The 23,902-nt window shown below is 38.4% G+C and overlaps 1 protein-coding gene across 2 annotated transcripts in view; it reads right to left on the bottom strand.

Annotated features, from left to right (window-relative positions):
• Positions 1-313: 313 nt before the first annotated feature.
• mtor (mechanistic target of rapamycin kinase) overlaps positions 314-23,902 on the bottom strand; it is a 120,073-nt gene continuing 96,484 nt past the window's right edge. The window contains exons 38-58 of one of the 2 annotated variants that reach the window (XM_059333126.1): positions 21,619-21,736; positions 20,926-21,123; positions 19,238-19,365; positions 18,995-19,091; positions 18,730-18,828; positions 18,495-18,617; positions 17,028-17,210; positions 16,146-16,280; positions 13,812-13,986; positions 12,150-12,285; positions 10,830-10,977; positions 8,270-8,392; positions 7,682-7,764; positions 6,823-6,895; positions 6,662-6,736; positions 5,364-5,499; positions 3,973-4,038; positions 3,803-3,883; positions 2,951-3,031; positions 1,634-1,739; positions 314-1,347 (exon numbers count right to left, since the gene is read on the bottom strand). In XM_059333126.1, coding sequence (XP_059189109.1) covers positions 1,332-1,347; positions 1,634-1,739; positions 2,951-3,031; positions 3,803-3,883; positions 3,973-4,038; positions 5,364-5,499; positions 6,662-6,736; positions 6,823-6,895; positions 7,682-7,764; positions 8,270-8,392; positions 10,830-10,977; positions 12,150-12,285; positions 13,812-13,986; positions 16,146-16,280; positions 17,028-17,210; positions 18,495-18,617; positions 18,730-18,828; positions 18,995-19,091; positions 19,238-19,365; positions 20,926-21,123; positions 21,619-21,736 — 2,380 coding nt within the window. In that variant the 3' untranslated portion in view covers positions 314-1,331. The remainder of the gene's footprint in view (positions 1,348-1,633; positions 1,740-2,950; positions 3,032-3,802; positions 3,884-3,972; positions 4,039-5,363; positions 5,500-6,661; positions 6,737-6,822; positions 6,896-7,681; positions 7,765-8,269; positions 8,393-10,829; positions 10,978-12,149; positions 12,286-13,811; positions 13,987-16,145; positions 16,281-17,027; positions 17,211-18,494; positions 18,618-18,729; positions 18,829-18,994; positions 19,092-19,237; positions 19,366-20,925; positions 21,124-21,618; positions 21,737-23,902) is intronic. The other variant, XM_059333127.1, reaches the window with a different exon arrangement.

The following is a 23,902-nucleotide window of genomic DNA, read 5'->3' as shown; positions in this document are numbered from 1 at the left end:
TCTTATCTCAATTTGGGAGAAAATGTTCAAATCTGAAGTATTCCTGTTTTTAGATGAAAATCTGGTATGATCTCATCATCTCTGACCTGATGAGTACATGCTCTCTCTCAAAGTATTTCCTGAAAAGATGGAGATGGGTCTTATTAGGAGTCAGAGTGCCCTCTGTGGGCGCTGGAAGAAAAACAAGAGGGGAGTTATTTCCTTTGCCTTAAAATAGAGAAGATGAGATTTTCAAATTTCTTCCTATTTTTAACTTGAGTAGGAGTGACAAACGAACATGTGCTGTCAAATGATCACAGTGCAGTCACAGTGGTATCTGTACAGGGTTTAATGGCACACATATGCCTATACAGTACATTATGATCATCTCAAATCAGATTTTACTTACAGCTTGTCATAAGTAAAGAATGTTTAGTTCAAGGCATACCATGTTGTTGAAATTTGTCACATTAATACATAATAACACAACAGACTGGTGGGTTTTTAATACAGTGTGTGAAGTAAGAAATGCTATAACTTAAAGCAACTACTGTACAGCAAACTTTTATTTTGTGTTGTGGACCCAAGCGAGGGTTTCCAAGAGCACCAGACCAGATTGCCTTGAGAAAACATTTTACTGCAGCTGGATATGACCGTCTACCCCGCTCACTTCTGGTTCTGGTTCTCCTGTGGCTCACTTCCCTCCAGCGGGCCCTGCAAAACGGCCTTGGCTTCCAGCAGTGTGGTGTGGGTGTTGGCTCCCAGGAAGCTCCTGGAGCCGTGACTGCTGGTCAAAGGCGGCAGTGGAGCCAATTTACTGTAGTCTGAGCTAAAGGAGGTTCTGGTGAACCTGCATGATTTTGTCTGAATCCAATCCGGTGGCACCCTGACAGACATTTAACATAACTATGTAGAAATAGTCAAGCTTCTCTCTGATGGTCTTGTTTGCTTATGTATAATAAAGAGGCAATAATAATATTAAATTAAGAGTTTTTCATAAGCAGTTTAAAGTTCATTTAACTAACCTAAATTATTACAATATGGCCACGGAAGAAAGCTTTTAGCAAGAGATTATGGTGTTAAAAGCAGGGAGAGTCATTTGAAGCAATTACGACACTTGAGTTAAATTACGGTCCTCAGGTAAAAACTGTCTCTCTTACTTTCTTTCTCATAATCTTAAAACATGCCACTAAAAAAATGTGATAACTATACAACAAAAACAACAAAATCCTTCTCGAAGGCTTTGCACTGTGGCTTCAGTACTTTTTTCAGTAGATACCTATTTAAGTCAGGTCCTCTTGGTTTACCAGCGAGAATAAATGTCAAGTTTAACTTCTGCCGGAGACGCTTCTTCACCAGAATGGACACCTGACGAGAGAAAAAGACATGATTCACTTTAGTAAAGCAAACTCACTCATTCTGCTTCATCTACTGCACACCAGAGATGTAGAAAAACATCCAAATATGTGGGAAAACTACATCATAATCTGTGAATGGGGTTGACACAAATAAACATTACATAAACAACAAGAAATACATGGATTTCTGCTGCCCTACATCATTGCTCTGATTCAATTCGGAGGCAGAAGATATCAAGAGCAAACAACTTTCTGGTAAAAAATAACAGCAGGCCAAATCAAGCAGCAGGACTGACCATCCGATATAGCACTGGCACAGGTTTTCATGTGATGTGGCCTGCTTGATGAGGAGCTCCACTTGTGTTGGCACGTCCAGCGTCTCATCATGAGAAAAGTCTCGACCTGCAGGGAACAAGCTCTCATCAAAACACTAGACTTTCTCCAGAAAACTCAATCTGGTCAAGCTTCAGTTTCAAGGACTTTAATCAGTGACAGCAAAGTATTTTAAAGGATTGTTTTGAGAGCTTTCCTCATCAGGAAAAGATGGTGGGTAAGCCTAAAGTGTGAGTCAAACATCTGACTTCTTGATCATTTTCTGTACAGCATTTCTGTACTACAGCATTTTTTTGTTAACGTAAAAACGGAGGAAATGTTCATCAATTACCTTTTTTACATGATGAAGACAAGATGGCACCTCTGTCATAACGCTAGCTGTTTTCATCAGTTAATGATCAGATAAAACTTTATGTGAAATCAGTTTAACAAATGACAATAACTGGCTTTGGCTGGACTGATTGATAAAAACTAACAAGCACATTTCATACAAGACTAGATTACAAAAAAACAACTGCAAATGTTTTGAGTTCATACTAAAATTATAAGGATAAAAATGAATAAAATGTGACTAATTGCTTTTTTCATTTAATATATTTATTTATTTGTATTATTTTCTTTCATTTATTTATTTTGTGTGTTTTTTCTTTTGTTTCGTTTGAAAAAATTAAATCTTTGTAAGCAGTTGCACTGCAGAAATGACAATGGCAAATTTAAGTAAATTAAGTAAAATTGAAGTATAAAAAAAAGAAAAAAGGAAATTGACAAATAAACTGGCATGCACCTATAAAAATTATTATGCCTCTTTTTTATTATTCTAGTCTGTTATATTTTTATTATTTTATTATTAAAGCATTGAGTGAAATTCCAAAATATATGACATGCACCGATAAAAAAAAAAAGTAATAATAATAATAAGCATTTTCATCTAAAGACTAAATCTAGATAGCTGCCAATATTTACATTAATCAAGGAATGCTTAGGTTTAGGTACATTGTTAGGATTATGGAAAGGTAATGGTTTGGGCTAAAATGATCACTTATAAGTCAAAATGCTCCATATTTAGGGCAAAAACTACAGGGCGAGTGTGTATTTCTGGAGGAACAGTCTTTAGAGCGATGGGTTTTTGTTTGGGGATAATGGAATTTTGGTCCAATGGGAAATTTTTCGGACTGTTGGGCTGTCAGAACGATGGCATGACACCATAAAAACTCTAGACAAATAACTTTTGTCGCAGTTTTTCTCAGTTGGTAGTGCTTGTTGAATGCTGCAGAACTCACCTGTAAGTTTGTCTCTCACTCTGTTGATAATCTGAATGGCTTTCTTGTTGAGCGCCTCAGGTTGTACCAAGCCGTCGCCAACTAATAAAAACACAAACACACTGGCTTCAGTAACTAGTAACAACTTAAAGAAAAGAAAGCCAAATGGAAGTGCCCTCTGTATGGAGCATCTGAGCAGCTCAAATCAAAGTGGTCTTACCCGTCCTGTTATTTTGCAGGTCAAATTGACCCATTTCAGAGTTTAAAAAAAAAAAAATGTTAAAAGTGTTTTTTAGGGATTAAACTTCTTCTGCTTGGCTTAATAAGTGTAATCAACATATAAAATGAAAATGGCTCATTTCACATATTTGCATGTTTATATTACATAGATACTGTTCGATTGTCAATCTGACCCTGAACAGAAGAGGAGACTCTTGTTAATTTATCAACTCACTCCATAAAATTAAAAATTAAAAAATGTAAAATAAAGTTTTCAAAAACTCAATGTCATGTAAAACTATTGTATTTTATAAGTAGGTATTTCCAATGTACATAAAAAAAGTTTTAACGTGCATTTTTTATGAAAAACAAGTGAATTATCCTCATTGAACCATGATCTGTGAGAGGTAAAGAACATCACCGCACTAAATATAGATTGAGATGGTAAGTAATGAAGTATATCATGAAATATAAACACTTTTTATTGGGATTTTTTTGGTTTCTGAAATTTTGGATAATTACACATTATTGCTGTTCCTGAGAAACGAACATAACAGAAGGGTTAAGTGCTGCTTTACAATAACACATCAGTTGCACCAATCATTTAAGACAGAGAGAGAGTTTGGTTATGTTGAAGTTAAAATGACGACTCACTGAAGGAGTGGATGGATTCAGGCACTGTGGTCCCTGGTTTCTTGTGTGTGGTCTCTCCGAGGTCTATTCCCTCCAGAGCCTCTGCAGAGGACACCACACGGTCACGGGTTAAAAGGGTTTTTTACATCAATAAAAAACAATCACGGCTACAGTTTGTGTTTCAGACTCACCCACTGATTGTCCGGCGGTGTACGAGTCAGTCCTGGTGCGGGAACGCTTGTTTCCTTTGGTGTTTGCTAAGTGAAACAGGTAAGGTTGGTGAGTGATTTTTTTGACAACTAGACAATTACAGTGTTCAGTTTTCATCCATTAAACAGGAAGCAGCAGCAGCAGCAGCAGCATTGTTCTGATCTTTGAAATGTAGAAGTTATTTTCAACCCTTTACAAGTAAAGCTGATATTCACTGAAAAACACTGGTTATAAAAACAGCAGATGTGTTGAAATTATGTACATTTTCTCCCAGATTAGATATATTTACCGTATGCTTATGTTTCCCACTGCAATGATAAAATATTCATCACACTTTATTAAAGGTATAATATGAAACTTTTCCACAATAAATTGCAGTGTAAGTATATTTACTCAACTACTGTTTTAAGTGTAATTTTGAGGTACTTTTACTTTACTTGAGTATTTTGATTTTATGTAACTTTTTACTTCTTATTTACTAAATTTTGAGGCTGCCAGCTTTAGTTACTTTTCAGGTCAAGATTTAACATAAAAATATGATGAATTTAAAGTGATTAGACATTTTTTAAATTAAACCTCATAACAGCATATTAAGTAGTTTAAATGAGCTGGTTAACACTGCTGATATAAATGCATCACAATATTAATCCAATAGTGTATTTAGAATATATAATATATAATAATAATATAATATACAATCTGAGTGGGTCCATTCTGCATAACAAGCACTTTTGATACTTTAAGTATATTTTGATGCTGATACTTTTGTACTTTTACTTCAGTAGGTTTTGAATGCAGGACTTTAACTTGTAGTGGAGTCATTTTACAGTGTGATATTAGTACTTTTACTTAAGTAAGGGGCCTGAATACTTCTTCTACCACTGGTTTCTAATTATCAAAATAAACACCTACAGATTGCTGAATTATCATTTCTGAAAATACTGAGCCTCATCTTCACTAATATTGACGTATTCTTCTATTGCAGATAAAATGTCTTGCTTAAAGCAACCTTGCCAGTATCAGTTGAAAGAGAGCCAGAGATATTCATTCACTTTGTCCGCTTGAAGTTAACCAACGACCTTTAGATGTCTGTACCGCTTCTTTAAACGTTTGGTCAATTTCTTTCCCAAATAAGAGCCAAATAGATTTCCATTTCACTACTGGGACGGCACTTTAAGTCTTTAAGCTGCATCTGATTACATATATTACTCCAAACCACCTTAAGAAAAGAGTTTCTACTGTAAGTGGAGTAATGTGTGCTGACCTTCCAAGATGTATTTGTATCTGAGCTGAACTTGTTATTGTTTTTGTGATGTGTTGCTGTTGTGGTTATTTTAGTCTGCCACATGTAATCTGACTGGTGATGTCTTACTGTCCATGAGCCTCCAGTTGAGCAGCGGGTCGTAGACGAAGGCCTCCAGCACAGCCATGACGCTGTCCCGGTGCTCCCTCAGCACCTCCATCACCGTGTGGCAGGTGATCCGGTAGTTACCATCCAGGCCTGTCACCTGCCACACAATCACATGGAAATGTTACTGATGGAAACAAACCTTTCAGTTTCAGGCTTGTGATTGTGCATTAAAGAGAGATTAATGTATTTGCTAGTTAAGAGCAACACCCAAACTGGTGTTTTGAGGTTTGGTGAAGGTTGAGATCCCCGAATTGTGCTTTAAAAAGCTCAAGCTTGAAAATGAGAGATGACATAAATCTCCACAATATTGAATCTTATTTCTCAATGCTTTCATTTCTAATTCCTTTTGTTCTTTGCTCATTAATTTCAAGGCACAGTGAGTCATGACTCCTTATTCTTGGGAAAGATTAATTATTATTCTGACTAAAATACAGAAGACACAGGAGAACAAGCTCAGACAGGATTCAGTTTAAGTCCAGCAGTATTTGTAGCTTTAATATGAGTGACACAGCTGTGCCTCACCTGGGTCATATTTGGCTTTTTAGCATAAAATCATGCATTGAAAGTAGTGTTTTCACTATTTTCCACCAGATTGAGCCCTTTCTCATGTTTTTCCTATGATGGATAGACGGACGGACGGACGGACGGACGGACAGACAGATAGATAGATAGATAGATAGAAAAAAACACTTAAATCTCCAAGCACACCATGCAAAAGATTGAAAAGTATATAAGAATATCAAAAATAAACAATCCAAAACAAACAAATGTACATAATATTTTTTTTTAAAAAGTAGAAATAATCAGTAAAGGCTGTATATGGAGCCCATAAACGCTGCAGTGTTTAATGCAATGCATCAAAATCAGTGTTAATTATTGACACATTCTTGAATGTGAAAAAAAAAAACCTACAAGCATTCAGTATACAGAAAATTTTTCATTTTTTTGTGTCTTTTTGTAAAAAAAAATGTTAACAGGCACAGAAAGAGTTAGAATTCTGAAATTGAAAAAATATTTGGTAGTTATGATCAGAACTGATGTTGCTTAAAAGATTTAACTCTCTATGGCAGTTTTCATTTATGACGTCAGATCAACTATTTTAAAGTCAAGCACAAGGGACTTAACTTATTAAAGGTATCTTTCTATGACACAGTTTAAGACTTTTGACAAACTTAAGCGAACACTCTTCTTCCTACATGCAGTAACATTCACACTCTCTCAGTGTTTCTCAGAGTGCAAGACAGCACAGAGCTGCATACCTCCATGGCGTTGGTCAGCATCCTCGTCAGCCTGAACGGGATCTTTTCAGGAAACTTCTCTCTGGTCATGGCGACCTGGTGAAAGTTGTAATGAGGGTCAGTCTCAGATGCATGAAGAAAAATGATGTGTGGATAATCTATTAAGGAAAATGTCCTCTTACCTCAAAGCAGTCGCCAAAGTCAATATGGAGAATCTTGCCACTCAACCGGTCTAACATCAAGTTGGAGGGATGCCTGAAGAACAGAATCTCCTCATCAATGTCTCATGAAAACTGTCGTCATTATTGTTATTATTAGAGCATGACTGATATGTGTTTTTAAGAATGAGGCCAATACTGGTTCTGATATGGTGGCAGATTAAAAAAAGAAAAAAGATTAAAAAAAGATTTTTTTAGAAAAAGATTCTAAAAAAAGATTATTATTTTTTACAAAAATAATATTTAACATTGTTATACATTATACAAACAATGTGTTTCATTGACAGCAAATTCTATAAATAATTATATACATAAAAAGAGAATAAATAGCTGAATAAACATCATACTGTTCAGTTTCAGTGAAATGCTGATGATTTAAAAAAATAAATAAAAAAATCATGCCAAGAAGCGTTTTATACAGGTGCATCTCAATAAATTTGAATGTCATAGAAACGTTATGTATGTCAGTAATTCAAGTAAAATATTGGAAATAACACATTATATAGATCCATTACACACAGAAGTGTATAATTTATGCAAATTATAATGATTATGGCTTGCATTTAATGAAGACCTAAAATTCAGTGTCTCAAAATTTTAATATTACAAAAGACCGATTTTAAAAAGTATGTTTAATATGGAAATGTTGGCCTCTGAAAAGTATGTCCATCTGTATCTCAGTACTTGGTTGGGGCTGTTTGACTCGAATTACTGGAAATTGACTTTTCCATGATATTCTGATTTATAGAGATGCACCTGTATCTGTTGAGCTCTAATTATTATAACGTGTCTGAAATGATGCAACATTTGGATGAAAACTCACCTGTCACCCAGTCCGAGGATGTAGCCCACCATGGACATCACGGCCAGGGAGCGGGTGTAATTGGTCCTCCTGTCAAACCACACCTGGAGGAGAGGTAACATCTAAATTATGAGAGCTCTCCTGGTGCACAGCATTAGAGCAGAGCAGTGTGGAAAATGGCACAGAAATCTCAGGCAGCCCACTTTATACATCTTTCCGACACTTGAACACGCAGAACATCAGGAACACAAAGTACTAATGTTCCTAAAAATGGATTCAGTTTGAAGGTCTGATTGTTAAGTCCTGCTAAGTCAGTGGTTTGAAAGTAGGACACACAACCCAGAAAAATATTCTTCAGGGAAAGCAACAGTTTTATTCTCACTGTATTTACTTCAATAATTAGTCAGTGTGAGAAAGGATACACTTAAAATGTTTTCCTCTGCTTCTTAAAAATGTTAATCTATAGATCTGTGTGTCATCTTTCCTGTAACTGAGCACTCTTGACATTTTACCCCAGACCACTGAAATGTGAGGACGGATGCTGAGAAGATCAAGTACACTCAATCATCGTCCGCTGTGCAGACGGAGGAAAGAAGCAGAATGTCTCACCTCGGAGCTGGGACTCTTCAGCCACAAGAGCTTGGCCAGGTCATCTCCGGCCGTGTTGTTGACGGCGTGCTCGAACACCTCCACCTTCTCCATCAGCGTCAGGTGATCATAGTCTGGGGCCATCTGCAACACACATGGCCAGTTTACAAAAGCACACTTTAAATGTGAAAACAAACATCTTGTAGCGAGTTTATTTCAAGGCTCTTCAAGCTTTAAAACTACAACTTTATGATGCATTAACATGAAACCAGCAGTGTAGAATAACAGCATAATAATGTATGTATAGTCTCTAGACCTGCTTTAGAACAGAAAGACGTGGAAATCTTACTTATGACAACATGGGGCCTTTAAAGATTCTTAAAATCAATTGAAGAGCTCAAGAGACATACAACTAGAGCCTGACAGATATCGGTTGACAGATATTATCAGCTGTTATCGGCCTATCAAAGGCTTATCAGATTCAGTGTTTATGCTGTGCAATATGTGCTGTTAGGGAAACTTTTTCTTACACTATATATAATGCAGAAAAGGTTGCTTGCCGTGATTTAGACATGATTGTAGTTATTCATTTTTCAGGGTCTCTGAAGGTCAAATTTTACTTTTTTAAGACCATAATGAATACAATTTAGGACCCATTTCACATCCATACTGACAAAAAAAAAGTACAAAAGACATGAAGGAAAATCAGAGGCGCGGAATTACTTGCAAAGTATATGAATTTATTTACAGCTCAAATCCAGGTACTTAGTTCCATTTTATAGTAATCTTATAGCATTTAGAAGTGCGACTGAAGTGCATGCATTTGTTTTAATAAAAGTAACTAATTTTAGACATTTTAAGGCCTTAAATTCATATTATTGGATTTTAGACTTTTTAAGACCCTGTTTTTTTATTCGCTGCAGCAATTGACTGAAACTGAACAGTAAAGATAATTCTTTATTTTCTCAGTTATCATTTATAGAATTGGCTGACAATGTAATACATTATTTGTATAACAATGTTAAATTATATTTAATAAAGTTTTATGTTTAAGAAAGTAGCTTTCTGGGTACATTTGCAGAGTTGTGAAAAATAGGTGCACAAAAGGTTTCATTCCAGATTAAAAAGGGTTACTATATCAGCCACCATATCCGATATCGATTAATTTCCCCCCTCTAAAATCAGTAACGGCATTGGTCTCAAAAATCTCATATTAGTCGGACTCTACATACAAATTGCACAAATCAACAATTGCCTCTTGCTGGGTGAACAATGGCAGGTTGGAAAATTTCAACATATTGCCCAACCCTAGTTCCAGGTCTTAGGGAATTAGAAACTGGGTATAAGCAGGTTTCATTATAGTAAGGGTGTTAAATTGCCTTAGTTTATAATTTTTTATCACAGTGTTTTAGCTCTGAATGTGTGTATGTAACAACAGAGTTACTTGCAAACTTGCAGCAGAACTGAAAAATAACCAAAGTAATACTTTACATTTAATGAACTGTGACATTTCTGGGTTTAGAAAGAAAAAGACTCCAATCTATCTTTGTCTCTCTCTCCCATCTTCTTCACGTTTAATCTTGAACTGATTAATGGCCTGGCTGACTGACTGGCCAACTAAATATCTTGCCATTTAGAAAGCTTAAACCGAATGTCACACATCATTAATAACACTATTAGTAAATCGAAAATAAAAGTTTTTATTCAGAACATGCCAGCAGAAGCAAATGTGCGCACAGGGTGAGATCCATTAAAGGTTTAGTGAATTTAGACCCTGCATGTGCAAACTCCACAGGACTCACTCTGCTTCCATTTTCACATTTATTGATGAAAGTAGCTTTTCAGCAGGTTTCTTGAAAAATAGGCCAAACAAAGGGGTTGTTTGTCATTTTCAGTTAATGACTGATTTCATTCTGTGATGAGAGAACTGACTGAGAGTGACATTTCCTGCTTGCCCATCAACAGTCTCACAGACTTTTGTTTTTTTCTCCTGGTCACCAGTAAATACTTTTACAATTGAACATGATGCCATCATCCTATTCTGAGCCTTGATGTGTCCTCTTCAGTGTACACATTTTTAATAAAACCACTCTGTGTTAGCTGTGTGCACAGCGAATGTCAGGGTCTTAATCAGCCCCGTCTCTGCTCCTATATGTCACGCTTCCTGTAGTGATATCTCAGTGGGAAATATTAAGTGTTCTCTATGTCTAACTGAACATTTCTGAGGCAAAGATATCCAGTTAATTCTTGACAATTAAGAACCTGTGAATGTGCAGCCTTGCTATTCATCAATATCATCACTGAAAACAGCTTTTATAAATGTATTGAAATGAAAATAACACCTTTACAAACATTTTTATGAATAAGACGACTTGGCACGAACAAAGTGCAAGGACCTAAGCTCATTTAGACATAAATCTGTGTTTAATAATCGAAATCTATCCAAGAAATGTGCTGTAATTGATCTTAAAGATGCTAGATGAAACTAGGATAGGAAAAAAACTAACTCTATACACGTTGTCTATTTTGAGTGATGAAAATGCACCAAGTAGAAACCTATTGGATGTTGGTGGTTTCTCACCCTGAGCATGATGCGATGTTCAATGTTGAGCAAAATCTTTTTCTTCTCTCTGTAGTCTCTGATGAGGGCATGCAGGGTGTCACAGTGGGGCACCCAACCAATCAAGCCCGAGTTGGTGGACAGTGGGATCACTGCGTAGCGCTGAATGCTGATGAATGCAGCACACATCCAAAACACAAACAAACGCACATCTTATTGTCATGGTTTTAATGTACTGTAGCCCAGAGCTGTGAGAGTATGAACATGTGTGTACCAGAGTTTGTGTTAGACTTTCTCCTTGTCTGTCTTTTTGACGGACAGCATCATAAAAATTCTGTCATAATCTACTTTTTAAAAAATATATAATAAGGCATATTACACTATTACTATTTAATATACAGAAAAAGCTAATACATTATGCATGTATAAGGACATGGACAGAAAGGTGAACTGAGACACTTCAACACTACCTCAACAGATTAAACAGAAAAAGGAACTGAGGATTCATCATGATTATTATTAGGATTTTAGCATTCCATGTCTGCCAGAGAAGACAAGTTTGCTGTTAGCAAGCTAATGTTAGCTATGTGTTAAGAAATCCAATGTTAGCTATGTGTTATAATAAGCTAGTGTTAGCTATGTGTTAGCAAGATAATGTTAGCTTTGTGTTAGCAAGCTCATGTTATAATCTGTTAGCAAGCTAATGTTAGCTATGTGTTATAACAAGCTGGTGTTAGCTATGTGTTAGCAATATAATGTTTGCTATGTGTTAACAAACAAATGTTAGCAATGTGTTAACCAGCTAATGTTAGTTATGTGTTAACAAGCTAATGTTAGCAATGTGTTAACCATATAATGTTAGCTATGTTTTAGCAAGCTAATGTTAGCTATGTGTTAGCAAGCACTTTCATGCAAGATGAGTTGTTCCCCCCTATGGTGGGGGAGGACTTCCCTCTATATGATTATGGAAACAAGTTAGAATCATAGGCCTTAAGCTAATGTATTTACAAACGCACATAGCCTACCAATGTGATAGTTAAATCCAGCTAGACAACAAGGTCATGCACGTGACATTAAAGACAGAACTAGACAACAGCTAATTAACATGCACAAGCCACCAACTGGACAGGGGTGTGCATTAATAAGTTACGGTAGATCATCCTGGGTGTTCTGGTCTGTCAAAATTAATGACATGCTTTAGAGGTTTTTCATCGTTAAAACGAATAAATAAATATGATTCATGCAACCTCTGGTATGTGCTCCAGACGTGTGAAATGTACTGTACCCTTGGAGTGTGTGTGCGTGGTGCTCCTGTGTGGTTGAACATGACGGTGTGTTTACCTGAGGTTCTTGCGCAAGGACGCAGGGTCGTTGGCCAGCAGTGTGTTGACCAGACCAAACAGCTGCATGACTCTCTCGTCCTGCCTCAGGTCCTCATGGCCCTTCAACAGGAACATGAACTCGTGGCCGTTGCTGCCTGCAGAGGGCGCCACAAAACATAACATTAACACACTGCTCTGTAAAAAAAAAAAAAGCCTATGGCGTTACATAACAATAGTTATTTGGTTGGATTTGGCAGTGCTGGCTGTTTTCTCCAGGGTGCTCCCCTGCTGCTCTGCAGCTGCATCTCCATTACCTTCGCCTCAAGCAATGTCTACCGAGTCTGAGCAGGCAATAATTGATTTCACATGAACCCCATCACTCCAGGAGTAAGCTTGGTCCCAATAATCCCTCACTTAATGGTCACCCTCGGTTTTGGAATGGCACTCTGAAGTGACAGATATGAGGGGTTGTGGTAAAATAACTGCCATGGAAAAGACGCCCACGGTGATTTGTGTGGGAACAAACACAGCTACACACTGAAAGCACCTTGTAAAGTTCACATGACGTTCTGGTGACTGCGGCCAAGGCACGTGTAGTGGAAAATATGTATCTATGCACCGGATGAACCATGATGTCACCTCAATCCTCTAAAGTCGAAGGAGTTTTCAACATGACAGTGACGAAAATGTATTTACGTTATCTGAAGTTCAGATGATGTCACATATTTAATTGTTCCACTATCTTATACTGTCCTCTGTATTCTCAACAGACCACATCACAATGATTTCACCAACGCTGTAATTATCATCGTACCTTTAATGGAGTCAACTGATACTTCCAGTGGAACGAGTTAGACAGAGTCCCTGTATTATCCTCCTAATGACAATCCCAGTAAGCAATGTATTGTGTGTCACTAGGGGGACCGAGCGCTGACAGTAAATCTAAGCGGCCTGTAGTGGGTGACAGGTCTTAATCTGAAGTCTTGCTCGAGAGGTCACTTGATTTATTGGCTATCATCTTTTACAGAGTATGTTGTGTAACACTGATGGGATACATCAGAACAAGGTATCACATTGTGCAGTGGAGAGGAGTGAAGTAGAGCGAAGCGTTTGTGATTGATAATCTGAGGATTTGGCTTCAAGACAAGGTGACTTTATGGTGCTTTGCCTTTTTAGAAGCACTTCACTGTTGTATTTCATACTCCAAAGCAGAGCAGGGGATAAAATGTCAGAGTTATTTAGTTCTGTATTCAAATGAATGCCAATGGACGGTGTTGGGAGGATTCCTGACAAAGCAGTCTGACCCGCGCGCATTATTTCTATCAGGAGAGGAAATGAAAAAATTCATGCCATGAGCTCGCTGGCTGGTGAGTTCTTAAAGAAGCCTCTTTTTTGTTGTGATTGGGATTCAGCTTGGTATTAAGTTAATCACAGGTTTCCTCTTGCTTCTGTTGGTAAAAAACATTTTTATCCCGGTGTCTTATCCACACACAGAACTCTGCCATGACTGATGAATTCAAAATAAAAAGTGGCCTTGGAGCTGTTTGTTGTTTGGGTAAAGATTCTACTAATATTGAATTTTTCCTCTGAAAGCACAAGACTACAGATATTCTTTAATCTATTTTCTACCCTATAATGGGTTCAGAGCCACAAGGCTTGTGCAATTTTCTCCTAATCTTACCCATGATGGTGAGTTTGCGTGGGCGCTGCTTGGAGGTGATGACCTGCAGGGAGGGAGCGATGGACTGGATGCGGATGATAGGCTGGTTGGGGTCATAAGTGCCTGGTACGGCCAGCTCCAGGTCCCGGCACATCAGCAGCTTCGGAGACACATATTGCAGCTCCAGGGAGGTCAGCTGCATGGAGAGTCAATGAGGTGGGGAGGTAACACGGGGAGAGACGGTTAGTTTGTAAGTTTGTTGTGTAAAAAAATAAATAAAAGTCCAGCTCCTGCCAACAGTTCCTCAACCAATATGCAGAGTGTTGCAGATGCTGGCTCGTTTCCAAGTTCAGGTCTTCTGTGCAAAAAGCTGTTTATACACAACCTTTAATAAATCACTGTGGAACACTTCACTTTCTCTGCTTGTCTGCATTCAGCCATCAGTGATTTAAACTGCATCAAATCCATTTAAATGCTTCTGCAGTTTAAAGTGAAACTGAATGCTAATGTAGGGTTACTTCATCACAGCCTCAACCTGCTCTTGATGCATCCTGGAGAGGGTTTATTTCTATGTTAATGCCCAGAGGGGGAATAAAATGCTCCCAGCATGTTATTATGTCGCTGTGTATTTCATGCTGCTTACTGTAATGTCACAACAGGGGGCATCCCTCACAGCAGGACCATGCCACAATGTCAGATAGTATTGCTATTCGCCATGTAAATTGGGAGCTCCTGGAAGGGCGGTTGTTAATGTCGCTCTTCAACGATGCAATGATTTCTGCAAGGAATGACATCTAGCAGCTCAATTTTATCCTTGCTCTTGAAGTGTAAATAAAGTTTACTTATGGCTTATCAAACTGACCCCAAGTAGACCAAATGGCTTCCAGTAGGGGTGTAAATCACAAGTTTTTTTTTGTATTGTTGATCATTGAATTGATATTGTTACACCACTAGCTAACAGCCTAGTGTGTGTTGTGTGTATCTGTATATGGATAATTAATGAATATGTATGCTATAATATCCATATGTTAGCTTTTACAAACCCCCTCTGTAATACCAAAGTATATTGGAATCTTTAGTGCAGTCTACTACTGGCTGTTGACTGAATGATAGTAAAGGGATAGTTCGGAATTTTGGACATTAAGTTGTATGAATATAAGATATGACTTTATTTATCCCGCAGTGGGGAAGTTTAGTTGTCACAGCAGCTCAAGGTACAGACACATAGATATAGAAGACAGAATAAGAATATAAAAAATAAGACATACATACTTTCTATACACATTCTACACATACATTTCTGCTATTTGGCATTTATCATTAATATATATTTTTTGTGTCTGTATGTTTTCCTGAAAGTACTTTGCATTTTACAGATACTACACATTGGAGAAAACATATTTTAGCATGTTAAATAGGTTAAATAAGCTGTTGCATGTAGTAGTACGAACATAATGAATACATTTATTTAAATATATGCAGAGATATACACAGTATAGTATAAGTGTATATGACATATATAATATTTGCCAGTAGTGTAGTGGATGCAAAACTATTAGCTTACCCTCTGAGCTTCGGTGTCAGAGTTTTGTCCGGTTCTGATCCGGCATGCTGGCAGGGTCATGAAACTTCACTTGGCACTATTTTGTTTCATGAAAAAAACAGTAAATAAAATGACTGGCCAGTAGACTGTACCAGCTGCAGCATAACTACTGACTTTTTCATGAAACAAAATAGCACCAAGTGAAGTTGGTTTCTTCATGGTTTTCTGGTGGAATGGGTGACTTTTTAGTGTACACGTAGTTTTGTAGAGTCAAACCTTGTAGTTTTGTGACCCTACCAGCTTGCTGGAACTATCTATTCTACGATTGGCTCCGGCCAGAACTCCGACACTGGAGCTTGGCAAGTAGGTTAATAGCTTTGCATCCACTACACTACTGGCAAGTATTTTCATAAAACTTAATGTCCAAAATCCTCAACTATCCCTTTAAAAAGAGTGAAGCTATCCCATAATGTTCTGTCGTTCCTCTGTGACTTCCATCATCCCTCTGTCTCAACACATCTTTCAACACTATTTTTTGGCATCTTATTTAATGACTTCAGCCAGAGGGGGAAGAATGAAACGAGTCCCTTGTCTCTCAATCATTATCTTCCAATATATAGCACTTTACATGACGGAGAGACGGCATCTCATCACATCTGATAAGAGATTGGAATGAACACAGGAATGCAAAACTGGTGGGATGTCAGCTCCAACTGTCCCAGGAGCCTCAGAGTTTTTACATCCATGCATGAGGTTTGTAAGACAAACTGGTAGAAACAGATCGAGTGCGGTGACTTCATGGTTTCTCTCACCTGTGGCAGCTGTTTGGAGATGCGTCTGAACACATGGTAGTAGAGGTCCCAGGCCTGGGTCAGGTCTTTCACGTTTCCAGAGCGCATGTACTTCCTGCACCAGTCCTGAGCCTCCATCAGGTCCCTGCCGTAAGCCTGCAGCACCAAGTGAGACAATCACGCTCTGTCCCTGTACAATGACTCATTCAATTAAATGCAAACGGTTTGCCAAAGCAGGACTATAAAACTGAATGTCAAGGCATTAAACATTACTGTTCCGACTTGATTAATCTGGGATTTCAGTAACTATTTTGTTTTTAATGGCGCACATCTGCAAAGGCAGCCTGAATGGAAACATGTCACAGTGCCTGTGCAGAGAGCCGGGGTCACTGCTGTGACTTATGGCTGTGAAGTAAATAGCCCTGTGTACAAACTCACACTTCATTTGGGGTGATTAACTATATGTATTTAATTTCACAATGACTCTAAAAATATTCCACCATTGTTTTACAGTTTGGATTTATAGTGTGTTAATTAAGCTTCTTTTTTTTAACACTAATCAAAACAAAAGAGTGACATATAAGGGTAAACAAATCTCTACAAACTCATCAGAGTCAAATATATAGCACAAATTGTTTAGTTTTTCACCTCTCAGGGACTACATTTGGGAACAGAATGAGAAACTAAATGTTCCTTTAGTTCATTTGTATTTGAGTTTCCACTGAATGTCAACAACAGGAGATTAAAAAAGCCACAGTATCATTTGTGGTGTTATTTTTGCACACAACGAGACTTTCGTGCAATGTTTAATCTATGTTGGACATGACACAAGCATAGGCTTTGGTTTGTGATTCTGGACGAAGCCAAACTCGTAATTCAACCCAAATCTTAGCTGGCACGCACCTGGTTAAAAGAGGTCTCTTTCAGGGTCTGTGGTCCCCTCTCCATCATGGCATGTAGAGGCTCCAGCACTGCAAACATGCCCTTAACGTTGCGCTCGCCAAAGTAGAGACGGGACGCCTCTTCAAGGCCCTCATGCCACATCTCGTGCCACAGGATGGCCACTCGGATAAGCTCCTCACTCACCTGGAGGAAGAAAAAGATGAAATGGTCAGAGTGTTCTCTGATACAGACCGTCGAAACTCAGAGGTATTAAACATCGGTATCTGGTCTTCATGGATAATATCTATACTTTTGATTTCGTTATTTTCTCTTCATGAGAAATATGACATTTACATCTGTACAGAAAAAAAGGAAAAAAGAAAACATGTTTAAGCTTCTTAAAGCCAGACATAGACGGAAGACAGCACATAAGCACAACCCAGAGAGGAGCTTACCAAGCACAAATACCTGCTTTTGACACTACAGTTAACAACAGGGCTGCTGCTCTATTATGTCAAAAATGATAATCACAATAACTTATAGAGGTGTGAATCAGCAGAGGCCCCACGATACGATTTTGTCCCGTTACTTGTCACGACACTATATTATTGCGATTTTAAGCATTTGGCGATATGAAACATAAAAAAAGCCTAACTTTGCAGCGTTATTACGACAACTTCCTGACACGATATCCTGATGCACATGGTGCCTATAGTTTCATTAGATCTAGATCTCCAGCATGTTCCTAAAAGTACTGACAGCTGCCGGAACGACAAGTATCGACTTTGGAAATGTCCTACATTTTATTGAACTTGAAATTTAAATTAATGTTATATAAAATACACATTTAAATAAATAATATAACAAAATTAGATTAAAAAAAATAAGATCAACATTGTCATGTTAGTTTACATCCACAACCTTCTAAAAAACATTAAACATATTATTTAACATATATAAGTATCCTCACTCTAAAAAAATAAATTAGACTAAATTGATGAGATCAAATATGCTGTACTGCACAGTCACAACCTACTGAAAACTCCTCAGCATATATTCAACATTTTGGTAAACTATATTCAACATATTACAGTGCACCCTTTTAATTTACAGCAGTGAGTTAGATTTATAACACCAGACAAAAAGAGAGCATCGCTGTGAAACGGAGTGCAGCACAAAAATAGTTTTTTGGAAGCGAAAATTGTAATTGAAGATAAAACTTGATTAATTACCCAGGCCTCGTACACCATAGTGGTAGAAGAAGAACTTCAGATTAATGCATGTTTTTAATACTGCAACTTTTTTTTTCTTTCTTTTTTTTAATGCTCTGATTCTAATCATTCATGTCAGTGTAGTTAAGTTAACGACTGACATTTTGCTGGGTCATATCAGATGAGATGAAGATTTTCCAAAAATATCATTTTTTCAAGTAAAGGATGTAGATGATTTTATTCAGTAATGATAAAAGAACTGATTAAATCTCTGTACCATGATGGCCTGCTGAACCAGAGTGTTGCAGTGTTCACACATGTTCTTCAGGATCTTGTTGGCGGCATTGTGGCGGGCTGTGGTGGTCGACTTGGAGGCCACGGTCAGCGGGTAGATCAAAGCCTGCAGGTGAACGGAAAACAATCAATGACATTGCTGATTTTAGTAACTACAGTATAAATGTCTTCTTGGTTCTGCTGTCAAACAACATGAGCAGCATTGTGAGCAGACTTACCTGGGGATGATACCGTCCAATGTCTGTTAGCAGCTGGTGGATGAGGCGACCCACCAAGGCTCGGGGAGTGTCGATTCGAGCTATGAGCTGAGGGATCACCTGGGGGAGAAATAATGGGAGAAAAACTTTAGGTTTATCTGTGAAATAGAAAATAAGGCCCAAACACTGTCATTTTCACTAGAAATCATTTAAGACACAACTCCTGTGTGTGTGTGTGTGTGTGTGTGTGTGTGTGTGTGTGTGTGTGTGTGTGAGTGTGTTTTACCTGTAGCCAGGTGTCTATCTGAATGGTCTTGATACCCTCCACCAGGGCTTCATTCACTTCAGGCCAATGACCGTAGTCAAACCACAGAGTCAGAACCCTTGAGAGTAGAAAAAAATAAATAAAAAACTAAATCTGAATGTCATTATTAAAGATAATGCTAACAGCCACTAGAGGTCCTCCTTTCCCCACACACCATGGGCTGCTGTTTGTTTGCTTATAGTACTTGTCCAGTGTGTTACTCACCTGAGTGTGTCCTGCAGGTTGTTGCCTCTGGACAGGGAGATGGAGCGGAAGAAGCCTTGAACAGCAGGAACGGTGTACAGGAGCAACGTCTTGGAGAGGTCCTGTGGAGGGACAGCACACCACGGATGCTTTTTCAAGAAGAAAAAAAAAAGAGCTATTTTTGGGGGAACACAGTGTTCTGACAGCCATGGCTGTCAGGGTTCACACTCTTTATAACAAATTATTTTCCAGGAAGGTTCCAGGACATTTTCCAGGATTTTGTCTTCAGGACAACACGTGCTGACAAACGTCATATTATTGACTGGTCTGGTACGCCTCGTACTGACACCTTTGACCCCAGTTTTATTCCTCTTTTTTTCTCGATGATGCATGCTTCATGATGAAGTGTCTCAGAGTCACTGCAAGGTGACAGCTACACCCATCACTGCTACAATAAAAAGCAACATCTATCCAAGGTACACACATGTCCAGTCTTAAGGGATTATATTAAAAAGCAAGGTCAGTCTGCCTCTGAACCCGAAGCAGCTTCAGGGTGTTTCCTGTCACATTTTACTCACTTTAGCCCTGTTTTTCAGCACTTTTATGGAAACAGTACAATCGTGGCTATAAGTAGGAAGAGCTCAAAAATGTCTTGTGCAGTATCTAGGGTCTCTGCAGGTTTCAACAAGTAGAATTTAAGACTTTTTTTAGAGCATAATGAATACAATTTAAGACCCATTTCACATCCATACTGGCAAAAAAAGTACAAAAGACATGAAGGAAAATCGGCCTGGAATTACTTGCAAAGTATACAAATTTATTCACAACTCAAAGTGCAGTGTATATATATATATATATATATATATATATAAACATTTTTCCAGTGTCCAAAAGTGTTACCAACATTGAAAAAAAGGTCTTCACATGCTATAACTATTTACATTTTTACAATCTCTCTTGTCCTCTCCTCTCTATGCAAACAGTCTGCAGTTCTTTACAATTTTCAGTGACTGTCTCTGAGAAATCACATGGCTCCACAGTAGAGCTAAAGAGTGCATCATTTAATGTGTTTTACAAATTTTTGAGTGTTTGTGGTATATTTTTGGGAAAAATGAACATGTAGGATAAAGTGATTTTGACGAACACCACAATTCTAAGCTTTAATATGGTTAGTTTTTCTGACTGAAGCGTTTCTCACACATGATCCGTTCAAGAACTGTCAGAAAGTTGAAAATCCAACAATAATGCCTGTTTTTTTTTCAGTTTCTGTATATCAAGTGCATTTTTTTTAAGGATGCACTGGCAGGTTTTTGGGTTCAAATAGTTAAAACTTTCAGCTAGCTGCCATTATAATACGTAATTCAGCCCCATTAGGGGCTGAATTGCAATTAAAACGAGAGTTAGGTATGTTACTATGGTTCTATGAATTCTGGATGACAGTGTGAGTAAGAATGAAATATAACAGATTATATCCAGGATATCTGGTCATTTTAATCAGTTTCCAGGTGTTTCCAGGTGTTATACATGGGGATGGCAAATTCTGGACCAAAATCCATGATTTTATCATAACTGGGAACTGCAAAGATTAAACTTTCGCCAGGACAATGTCGTAGCTTTAAAATGATGCTATTTCTACCTTAATTGGACTGGGCAAACTGGGAGCACTAAATAACAAATGTGGATAGGTGTTAATTCTCTGTGACTCTCACCTCGTTGACCTTTTTCTGGCCTGGTGACGGCACAGGACTGTGGTCAGTGCTGTCCACCTCGCTGTCGCTATTGCTGGCTTCGCTGTTAGCGCTGGCACCGCTAGCGTGTCGCAGCTTCTTCTTCTCGTCGCGTCCTTGGTTTTGGTGTTTGTAGTGCAGCACTGCCTCAAAGTTCATCACCGCCCAGGCATGCCAGGCCTGTAGGGAGATGGTACAAACTGAGTGAAGCTGGATTTGTGGTAACTGGTAGTGACTCGCATGTTTGTTCATGATGTAATTTTCCAGTTAGGTTAGGAACAGATATCTCCGGGGGGCTGTAATTATTATTAAAATGAAACATGTGAGTTGGGTTTGGTGAGGATGGATAGAGAGAGTGGTGAGTGGGTATAGTGACATCTTTGCAGCCCGCAGCACAGGCAGGGACAAGAAAAGGCAGAGATGTTCTCAACTCTTCCATCACCTCATATCTTTGTTGCATCAGGAGACAACACAAGCAAAACAATCTGATGATCAAAATAAATGAGCTGTGCAGAGACAAAAACTAAACAAACTATGTTGGTTAAAGGGCAATAAAGTGGGTTCTGAGGTTTTCCTGGTGACAAATCAGTGTTGGGACGACCGCCTGCCGACACAGCTGGGATTTTACTGCGGCCACAGAGTCAGAAGTGAAAGGTTAGAGTTAAAAGGACCGACCTTGTACCAGTTGCGGTCATGCTCAGTGGAATGGCTGTAATACTGCAGGACTTTGGGGATTGTGCTCTCGTTGATGCCCTGCAGGCTGAGCTGCCACTCCCCCAGCTTCAGGAAACATCTACAGAGAGGAAAGGAGAAAATAAAGGACAAAAGAGGACATTTCAGAAAAGATGATTGTTTAAATGACTTGCTGCTTTACTTCCTATTGAAATATTACTTACATTTTCTTTAAAAGAGAAATTGAAGGATTCCGTGTTTATAAAACTGCATGTTAACAGTGGTACGCAATCATTGTAGCTGATATGACAAGCTCTTGAACTTAACTCAAAAGTTAATTAACACATGGGATATAATATTTTTAACATAACTGGTGTTGCATGTGTGTTGTTTTTACTTATTTATTTTCTTAATTTTTATTCTAATTTCATATTTGTTCGGTTGTTTTTTTTAAGTATATATTGCTCTTGATTACCTTTCAATGGATGCATATACTGTCAAGCAGAATTATTTCACTTTAGCTACATACAATTTTGTTATCTGTATGTTCTTATGTGTTGTGTCTGTTTTTGTTAAGAAAACTAATAAACTAAGTTGTGAAAAAAAGAAGTTCCGGTTAACTTTTTGCATATGGTAAAATGGTAAATGGAGTGCACTTATATAGCGCTTTTATCCAAAGGGCTTTACACTACACACTACGCTCGTTCACCCATTCACACACACATTCATACTGGTGGCCGAGGCTACCAGGGCACACTGGTGCCACCTACCACCATTGGATTCATTCACACACAGATGAACGCAGCATCGGGAGCAATTTGGGGTTCAGTATCTTGTTCAAGGATACTTCGACACGTAGGCTGCCATGGTCAGGGATCGCACCACCTCAGAAAGACGACCACCCTGCTTTATCGTCTTTTTTACTCTAAACGGGACCATAATTTACAAAATTAACACCATACTGTATTAAAGAAGACCAGCAATTGAGACCATAAATAAATTAGGAAACATTTTTGGAAATTAGGATCTTTTTTTGGTAATGAATCAAGCAAAAAGTAGGCTCGTTTTCACTTGGCTTCTTTTAGCAACCAGTATAGTCGCCCCCTGCAGGCCATTAGAAAGAATGCAGGGTTAAGGCACTTCAGCACTGGCTTCACTTCAGGTTCAGAGGTTGCTGCTTGCATTCAACAGAAACTATTTTGAAATCATGAACGTTACTGTGGCCAGAGGGCCATGTTGTTAACAGCAGCTCTGCAGGAGCAACTAATTCAATAACCACATGACAACATGGCAACAAGGAAATTAGGAAACAAATCACAGAATAATCACCATGAGTTTACAACTTTTGTTGTCACTGCTTAAAGAGAGTTGGTAGAGACATTCAGTACATCCCTAGGGCGATCCATTAAAAGGAGTGAGATAATGGTACAAGGCTTGGATATCATGCAGCCATTTATCAAAAGTATCACTACTGAAAGCAGCATTCATCTGCTGAAGGGTTCTGGGATCACATCCGGAGACTTTTAATTATCCAATCCACATTTTCTTTAATTTAACCCGACAGTGAGCTCTGTGTCATCCCTAAGGAGGACTTAACTCCATCCATCATCCTCACAAACACAGATGCTAACAGGCACATAGTCAAACTAGTTGAGTTTACTGGGGCCAAGACAACCCGTCCAGCAGAAGTTTGCAGAGCACCTCCAATACATTTTCTTTCAGGATTACGTCATTTCTTCTGAGTGCTTTTCCATGCAAACGTACAGTTTGGGTTCAGCACGTCTATGCCGAACGGTTTCCGTAAACTGTTAACAGGTTGATGTTTCTTGGGAAAGAATCAGTAGGAAGATGGAGTGTTTGGGGACGTCGGAACAACATGTCTATTTAGAAAGGAGACGCCAGTGTTATTGATCTCAAGAAAAAGAGCAGTGAAATTACACTGGATTCTTTGGGGAGAGAGTGGAGGCATCCATTTCCAGGTGTGCTCCATACCACACAGCCGACCTGCATTCACAAAAGTGTGTCAGCACGTCTGGAGGGGAACCGTCCAGACTAACATTATACAGGTATTTTCCCCAACATACATTCCTCAGACGGACAGAGTCACTGTCTGCAAGACGCTAATGTTAAGCAAAAAAAAAAAAGCCCCTTCTGCCTGCTGTCACGCTTGTGTCATGTATGATTTATGAGATGGGAGGGTGCACATGACTGGTGTGTGTTTGTGTACGAGGCCAGATGAAACTACTGTATTATTTACTGTACCTGGGATTATAGCTGTCTGCTCCCA

Source organism: Centropristis striata, chromosome 5 (genome assembly GCF_030273125.1).
Source record: "Centropristis striata isolate RG_2023a ecotype Rhode Island chromosome 5, C.striata_1.0, whole genome shotgun sequence".
Classification (NCBI taxonomy): Eukaryota; Metazoa; Chordata; class Actinopteri; order Perciformes; family Serranidae; genus Centropristis; species Centropristis striata.
Note: the sequence above shows the minus strand (reverse complement) of the source record. Positions and strands in the feature narration are given on the sequence as shown.